This window comes from Medicago truncatula, chromosome 1 (assembly GCF_003473485.1).
Source record: "Medicago truncatula cultivar Jemalong A17 chromosome 1, MtrunA17r5.0-ANR, whole genome shotgun sequence".
Taxonomy (NCBI): domain Eukaryota; kingdom Viridiplantae; phylum Streptophyta; class Magnoliopsida; order Fabales; family Fabaceae; genus Medicago; species Medicago truncatula.
Window position 1 is genome coordinate 23,178,173 of NC_053042.1, and position 8,840 is coordinate 23,187,012.

At 30.9% G+C, this 8,840-nt stretch overlaps 1 protein-coding gene across 1 annotated transcript; it reads left to right on the top strand.

Annotated features, from left to right (window-relative positions):
* The first annotated feature begins 1,234 nt into the window (after positions 1 to 1,234).
* LOC25480284 (uncharacterized) lies at positions 1,235 to 2,235 on the top strand. Its single transcript, XM_013587276.3, has 3 exons — positions 1,235 to 1,317; positions 1,413 to 1,608; positions 1,849 to 2,235. Exons 1-3 carry the CDS (start codon positions 1,235 to 1,237, stop codon positions 2,233 to 2,235), a joined length of 666 nt encoding a protein of 221 aa, XP_013442730.3.
* Positions 2,236 to 8,840: the final 6,605 nt, after the last annotated feature.

Here is an 8,840-nt window from a genome sequence, read left to right on the forward strand (position 1 = left end):
AACATATATATATTTTTAACTTAGATCCAAATAAAAGCTAGTTGGTTTATTTTAGACCCAATAAAACTGGTGTCAGCAAAAAATTTAGAAAAAATCCACAATTAAAGGAAACAATCTCAATCAAACAGAGATTTGTTTTAAATTAAACCAAAAAGATAAAATAATAATTAAATCAAGGGAAAATTTCAACTGAATCTTAAATCAATAAAACATGGAAATTTGGTGAAAAAAAATACACACCAATTCACAAAAGAAAAATGTTTTTTTTTTTTTTATGTTTTTCACGAACTACTCACAATCATATCAATTATTTGTACAATCCATGCATCACTATTGAATTCTTCAGGAATTCATGGAGAATAAAATTGGTTGATTTTTAAGTTTTTTTTAAGCTTTTCAAGAACTATAAAACAGATCTAATATGTTATTTATACGATCCTTCATAGATGTGTCACTACTGAATTCTTCAGGAATTCATGGAGGATAAAAATTGATTTTTAAGTTCTTCAAGAACTATGCAATAAATCAATTTCATAATTTAAAATAATTATAAAGATCAATTTGAGATTCACATTGTATAAATTAAGGAACAAATTACATTGCAAAATCAAGTTTTTAGGTGGTAAATAATTCACATTGTATGAATTAAGGAAGCAATTACAATATCTAGTTTTTAGGTGGTAATTAAATTTTCCATACTTACTTTTGACAAAAAAAAAAAAAAAACTTTAAAAAATGTATTTATTTTGAAAATTCTCAAATTTTTTATCAAAACAATATTTTTTTGACTAATTTATCAAAACAATCTAAGTTAACATATACGAATATAAATTACCAAAAAGTAACATTTTGATACTTTAATTGTATTAATATTAATCAAACCATCTTCAAATATAATGAGATGCAAAACCAATCTTCATATATACCCTTTTTTTTTCTTTTTCTAAAGTAAGGATTTATAATATTCATGTATTAGTTAAAAAAAAGAAATTATAAGTTGAAATTCGTTCACCTTATGCAATAAAAATAAAAATTAATGAAAGTTATTGTAAAATTAATATAAGAATTTAATATTAGAAAAAGTTGAAAATATCAGAAAATGCATGCACACGAGGAAATGACACGAAGAGAGAGAAAATTTTGAAAAGTTGAAATATAGCGCGGAATTTGAAAGCAAGTAGAGAAACAGAAAGTGTGTGAAGGGAAGCTTCTTCTTTTCTCTAACAAACTAACAATGTCTTCTTCTTCTTCCTTTCCAACTTCTGAAGAACGAATCGTTGCTTCTGCTTTGCTTCTTCTCCACACACCTTCACCAAAGTAACTTCATCATTCATTTTTTTTTTTCTGTTTTCTTCGTTCTTTTTTTTTTTTATCTCCGATTAATTTTCGAATTTTTTTTTTTTTATCTCAAGGTTTCATTCAAATGAAGTTCATGAAGAGCGAAGAAGCTTTAGTCACAATCGTTTCAGAGAGATTTCTGTTACTACTGATTCGGATGAATCTTCTTCAGCTTTCTCTTCTCTTCTAATCAACGGTGGTGATGAATCTTCTGATTCGGATGTTTCTTTCTTCTCTGCTACGAATCGTTATCATCAGATGAAGTTCAAGGTTCATTTCTGTTCTTCAGATCCGTTTGAATAACCGATTCTGTTGTTAAATTGAATTTTTGAATTTAGATTAATTGTTTTTATTTAATTTCTTCGATTGAAATCGTTGAGATCTGGTTTGTTTTTACTTGTTTTGATGTTTGAATTGATTTCAAAATGTTCGATGTTGATTATTGTTGGATATTCAAATTGCGATGATTTTTGGAATCTGATTGAATCGATGAATTTTTATATGTGAAAGATTGCGAGGAAATCGCGATCAAAGGTAGTGTGGACATCCTCTTCCTGCTCCGGCGACCGGAAAGTGAAATCCGAGACGACGGCGAAGGTTTCACCGACTTCATTTTCCGGCGAGGCGACATCATGTTTGTCAACAACCTCAAGCTCGCGAAGCTTGCGCTATGCTAACAGAACAAGCAAGTGTAGGAGTGTGATTGATGCTGAAATCAAACGCGAGACACCGCCGGCGGCGAAGCTTCGCGTGAAGAATCCTGCCGGAACGCCACACTTACGTCGGCGCGGCGATGCAATATTGAGGTTTCTCTCTCACGGTGGTTGGTCTTCTGAAGTGAAGATCCGTGAAATGCTTGGTGATAGCCCTGACACTAGCAAAGCTCTCCGAATGTGATACTCTCTCTCTCTCTCTCTATATATATATATATATATATATATATATATATATGCACGCACATACAAACTATAGATTAATGTCTTCACAATATCACAGGAAACTTTGATAATTTGATTATTATTATTACATGAAATCATGATTCAAATACTTGGATGTACACGTTTGGTTTTGTGAATTGTGATTATTCCAAACAATACTCTAATTTAATTTACTATGGATTTTAATATGATTGAATAAAACTATAAGACTAAGACATGAGAGTTGTCACGTTTAATTAAATTCCATAGGTATAAAAATGTTGTAATAATGTTTATGAATGAATTATGTGCAGGTTACTTAGGAGGGATGTTGTGAAAAGAACAGGCTCAGGAGGGCGCCATGATCCCTTTGTTTATTCGGTATATATCAATCTTTATTTATTGTTCATTAATTACTTTTTCAGTTTGAATTTTATATAGTTTAATAAATTCAGTATTTAATCGTGTAAACATAGTGAATTATATAATAAGTTGTTACTTTATATACTACTATAGTTTATTCTACTTTCCCTGATCTAAAATAGGTATAAAGAAAAAAACACACTAACATCCTTTTAAGGAATTTTTTAATGTAGCAAAAAAGTATTTGCATTGTTCAAACTACCCTTCATTTGCAGAGTATTATTAATACCATAAAATATAATGAACTAGTTATGATTGAACTTTTATTATTATTATTATTTCTATATTTGAGATAGGAGCTAGTAAACATCTAATTGAAGTCAAAGATGATTTCAGTAATAAAAAATGGAAGTCAATGATGATTTATTAAGAATTTCATACTAGTCCTTACTTCCTCTGTTTTTATTTCCTTTTAGATAAGTTGCTTAATGAATGTTTCTTTAACTTTGGGGTTTTAATATCATTTTACTATTACTATTTCCCTTTTTGTTTTTAAAGAACCAAATCTTTTTGTGACAGGTAACTGGATGAAGTTAGCAAAAGGAGGTAAGCTAGCTAGATGATTATAGAGCATTACACGAACAAAGATTCTGCCATATAGCTCATAGATAGATATATCATATATGGTATATGATTCAGTATATATATCCCCTAGGGAAGTTTTGTCACGTCCATTTATTATATAATCATTTATAGATTTTTATGATGTCCATATGTGTAGTATAGAACTTCATCACTACCGTTGGAGTATCTATATATTGGCCTAGCTTTTGCCATTCTCAACGTTCAAAATATGTTTCTATTTTATATAATGAAAATTTAAACCTTGAGAGAGTGGTATAGAAGTAGAATGTATTGCAAATGTAAGTGGACACCTTATATCACCAATGAATCTATCTATATTATATGATTGTCAAAAAATTAATCTATATTATATGGAAAATGTTTGGTTAATTTGAATTTATTTATTTATATCTGCCTTTTTTGTGTGAAAATTGAGGAATATGAGCAGTGAAAAGTGCCTTCAAATTAAAAGGTGGAAGTGAAAAATAAAAATTAAAAATGACAATACACTATTAATGTGAAAAATTATCAATCATCAGGCAATATTGTAATTTGTAAATCTAGTTTGAGTGGACATTTTGCATAAACATTTTCTATAGCTATTTATTTATCAATCAAATCTTATGAATTAAGAAACAAGAACAGATTTTACTAAAAGTGACAAATCATCAATAAAATTGATAAATATGCTTCGTACATTTGATGTAATACAACTTTACAAAAGTCAGCACCAAAATGGCAAACTCTACGGTATGGTCAATTTAACGATAGATTAACACTCGAAGTAGTTTGCCATTATTAAAGTTAAGTTAATGTACTGGTTTCAAATTTTAACACGCATATATAACAATTGTTACTCTTATTTTTAATTTTCGGTTGTTTAATGTTTCTTACGCTAAGTTGGTTTGACTAAAAATGTGAGTGTGGTGGGGTTGAGTGACGAAGAGGTGAATAGCAAGAACGTAGTGTTAGTGTTGTTATACAAGCTATCAAAAGTAATAATAGTTGAAAAGAGGGATGCAAACAACACTCCTTCATGATTGTATTATGGGAAGAAAAAAAATAAAAAATAAAAACAGGACAAATTATGAGATCCTTACAACAAATGGTACACGGTTAAAAGGTGTTGAGGTGACAAAAACTGAAGTCTAGAACGTTTCAAGATTTTTTTTAAGCAAAGTGGACAATTAGGCCAGTTATGAAGTATATTGAATTCAAAACCATTGATGCTAGTGATCGTAATTTCCTAACATGTGTACTTTTCAAGTCCGTTTGGTTCGAGTTTTTTTTTGGAGAGGAGAGGGAATATTTTTAATTCGATATGTTTAATACTTTTAAAATGGTAAAGGAGGGAAGGGGAGGGAAGCAAAACCCCTCATCATAGACTCATTTATTGCTTCCTCCTAAATTGAAGTTTTTTAGAGGAGAGGAAAAGTGTCAAAACTATCCTTAAATTTATTTTAAAATTTAAAATTATTCTTACTTAAATTTTAAGTTCAAAAAAGTAAATTAATTTTACAATTCATCCCCTCCCATGTGAACAAAACATGTTTTTAATTAAAATCTCTCTATTCTGTTTTCCTCTCCTCTTTTGAACCAAATGTATATTTAACTAAAATATCTCGCTTTGCCTCCCCTTCCTTCCATTAAAATCACTCCCTTTCGATTCGTTGAACCAAACAAACCCTAAAAAGGAGATAAGTAGAGTTTTTCGTATTAGAGTATAATATATGATATGATTTTTTATTTTTTTTAAATGTAGAGTACATATGATTGTTTTTTTAAAAAAAAAAAGGTAAAATGATATATAATCACACAAAACACAACACCTCTTTAGCACAAGGAGTGCCAAAGAAAACGCTCAAGAAACAAAGTATCTGATAAAGAACGGAATAAAAACAAAAGCACATTAGTTGATACCCAAACAAATCAACAAGTTCGGCTGTCACTATTGACAATCATAGACAAAAGCGGAATTATTAGCACGCAACCACCAATAGTTTAATTTAAAAAAGTACAAAATATGATATTGAGATGATATTGGAAGAATTGGGTGGGTCAAAAGCGTACAACCATACACAAAAAAGTACAAGTCTTAATATTTTGTACTTAGTTAAATAATACCGCTTTTGTGTATGGTTGGATGAATAATAATAACCATACCAATAGTTTAATTTAACCAAATACAAAATGTTAAAACTTGTTCTTTAAAATATCATTATTCATCGTATTAATTTAAAAATATTAAAAATATTTAGAAAAATCTATCCTTTCTATCGTCCTGCTAAAATCATATAATTTTGAGCTCTTTCAAAGAATACAACTCGCATAGAATAAAAAGCAAATGGATTGACCCAGTGGAGCATGACATAAACTTGTATTGACGAATTGTAAATTCTAGTCCCGCTAGTGTATTGAGGGGAGATAAATGTAACTCTATTTGAACCTGCATGGAATTTTAATATCTTAAACAAGGGGGCCTAAAAGAATATACTAACATAATTGTCTAGGGGTTTGAAATCTTAATCTGTTTTTCGCTGGAGTTCACACAATTAAATTGTGAAAAAGGGGAGTGTTCAGGATTCGAACCCAACCCATACATATAATATGCAGATGCGGTCTTGGGGAGTGCAAGGTGCTCAACCAGGCCGGACCTTCAAATGCCATGGGCCTCAAACAAAAAAATTAAGTCTAATACCCACACACACTTAAATAAAAAAAAAAATGTTATATCATTTTATTTCTTCGGTACACATTTGAATTTTTTTCTAGACTCTAGTTCTCATTTTTATACATATATCTGATCCTATCAAACCACCCATAATTTGGATAATCACTTAATCAGTCAATTTGGAAGTCTATTTCATTGAAATAATCACAACAATCATTTTTTCTTCACATAAACCATTCGTTTTACTCTTTTTCACAAAGAGGAGTGACAAATCCAAACGACACCGTTGGCTAAATTTCACCTGTTTCACTTAATTTTTTTTTAATTCCTTTCATATTTAGATTCTTAAGATTCTGATTTTTTTTTAATGAAGTTTAGCTACACTAAAAAATTACATTTTATTTTACTAGGGGCTTATTTTAAAAAGAGAGTCGAGCCTCCTATTTCACTAGAACGACCCTGATAATATGCAATATCCCTACCAACTGAGCTAAGCTCACGGGGATCTTAATCTATTTTTCCATTGATTTAAATAGCTTTGCATCATATATGCTCCAAACAAGTCCAAGTAAAAAAAACTACGGATGCAGGTTTGAATAGAGCACATCATTCAATAATATATTTTTTTAATTGCCAGTATATTAAACCAAAATTTCTTGTTCCTATATTCCACTGTTATGAACATCTAGGGTTTCATATTGGGGAGGCCTACCGGCTTTTGATGGCTATCTACTAGATGAGACAGATAGCTCAATATGGACAATGTCATCTACGAGATGGACCCAAATCTTATAGTTGATGAAATGAAACACTTGAGGGAAAATGCCAGAATTTTGGGGTGATTATATTGGAGTGTATTAATATCGACCATCGATGTAAAACTCAGAGCAAGTAGTAGTAGTGGTCGCCTTCACTCAAGTATGCAGTTGATACAGAAATTCTCCCAGTTGGATTAGATGTGTCCTAAACCTATATTCACAAAGAGCAGTATTAATCTCCTTGACATCGATATACAAGTCCTTCAAACGCAATCTAAGACAAACAACTTATGGTGAGTAAGTCACGGATAACATACTATTTCTAAGAGTTGATTAGCACTCAAAATAGTAGGGAATTCAACGGACAGTCCTGGATTATCACTGTGTTTGTTTGAAGAGAAATTATGAAGAGAGAAGTTGTGAAGAGAGAAATAGAAGAGAGATAATGTACTTCTTCTGTTTGGTATGCAGAGAAATAGGCAAGAGAGATCAAAATTACGTGGGACCTATCACTTTTTGTGGTCTTCTGTCATCTGAGAAGAAATGGGAAAGAGATTCCTATCTTTTTGATATTTCCATCTATGCCCCTTGTTCTTTCCCAAAACCAACAACAATAAAGGTCATCTCACCACTTACCACACCACTGTGTACTCAATAAGTAGAACTTTGGTAATTGCAAAATGAGGAGTGTTATTTAAACAATCATTTTGTAGGACAACCAAAATATAGAAAGAAATGTGAGTCTTAGTACAAAAATCAAAGCAATAGAGAGAGAAAATGAGAATATGATGTAAGTATGAGAGAGAAAGTTGTCACAAAATGGATGTTCAAATATCATTTCTCTTGCCAAATTAAACAAAATTTGGTACAATAATAATAAAAGACAAAGACAAGAATTATTAACAATAAAGTATCCGACTGAAAAAAAAAAAATTTAAAATAAAATGTATAGTAAATTAATTTAATAATACACTTAACAAAGACTATTAAATTTGTATCCGAAAGAATATTAAAATTTGATTTTTTTTCCTACCATATATGTTTTAAGTTTGATTTTTTTTATAGATGGGCTTTTTTGTCAATTCATATATTCATTCAACTTCTCTCTTCTATTTCTTTCATCTCTCTCTTACACCAAACAATACATCAAATTTATTCTATTTCTCACATACTTCTCTCTTCTCAAACTCTCTCTCACCTATTTCTCTCTTCACAACTTCACTTCTAAACCAAACACACCCATTATATCGGATATATAACGATCTTAAGTTGAAACAATTGAAGCATCCTGTAAAAATGCAGAAATAATTACAGCAGTCACCACTCACAAGCAAATCAGATCATAGCACTTCCTCTTTTGTGTGCTCAAAGAATTTGGACTTAAGCCTAACTCAACGAGGAACAAAACCTCATCCATTTGCGCCCAACACAATGAAGGTGCTAGAGGCTACAATGAAGGCAGCCCAAATTTCCAACACAGAATTTGGTCGGTTCAACTTGAACCATCATAATTATCATATAAAAATTTGACATGAATGTTTTTTCTACGTACATTCTTAATAAAAGTGTGTGGATTGCATCAAATGATGGATACAAAAACAGAACAGGTTGCACAAGATCTTCAGGAACTACTCACCTTTTTTTTCTTCTGTAAGCACAGCCTTGGCACTATGGACAAGAGAGACAAACATTGTATATGTTTTTGAAGAAAACACAATCATTGAAGTTGCCAAACAAAACAGTGATCTACAACGTGATGGTGGCAATGGGGTCCTGAGGTAAAAAGTAGCAGTTAAGAGATGAGAGGCTTGATTACCACAGTTAGTCTGGATTCTCTTTCAAAGACAATCAAAATGTATATTATGAATGGGAGCTCACCTTTAAAAGAAATATCCCGCAAAAAAATGCAAGATGAATTCTCTGGACTAGGACCTTATGAAAAGAATTCTGGAAGCAAATGTAAATTTTTAGTATGTTTAAGGAAAATAAAGTGTTACACACGGGACCTCCTGAACGCGATGGTGTAATTACCGTGTGTCTAGAAAAAAGCAGCACCAAGCTGCAGTTGATTTGATTGCATCATTGCCTTTAACTGGTAATTCTTCTCCAGATATTTTTCGTTATTATTGCCTTACGGTTCCACTTGAAAACTGTTTCTCATGTCTTAGC

Excerpts from the sequence above, each read along its gene's own strand:
- LOC25480284 (XM_013587276.3), top strand. The coding sequence starts at position 1,235 with ATGTCTTCTTCTTCTTCCTTTCCAACTTCTGAAGAACGAATCGTTGCT. Across the intron at positions 1,318-1,412 it reads CTCCACACACCTTCACCAAA|GTTTCATTCAAATGAAGTTC; the intron begins GTAACTTCATCA and ends TTTTATCTCAAG. Across the intron at positions 1,609-1,848 it reads ATCATCAGATGAAGTTCAAG|ATTGCGAGGAAATCGCGATC; the intron begins GTTCATTTCTGT and ends TATATGTGAAAG.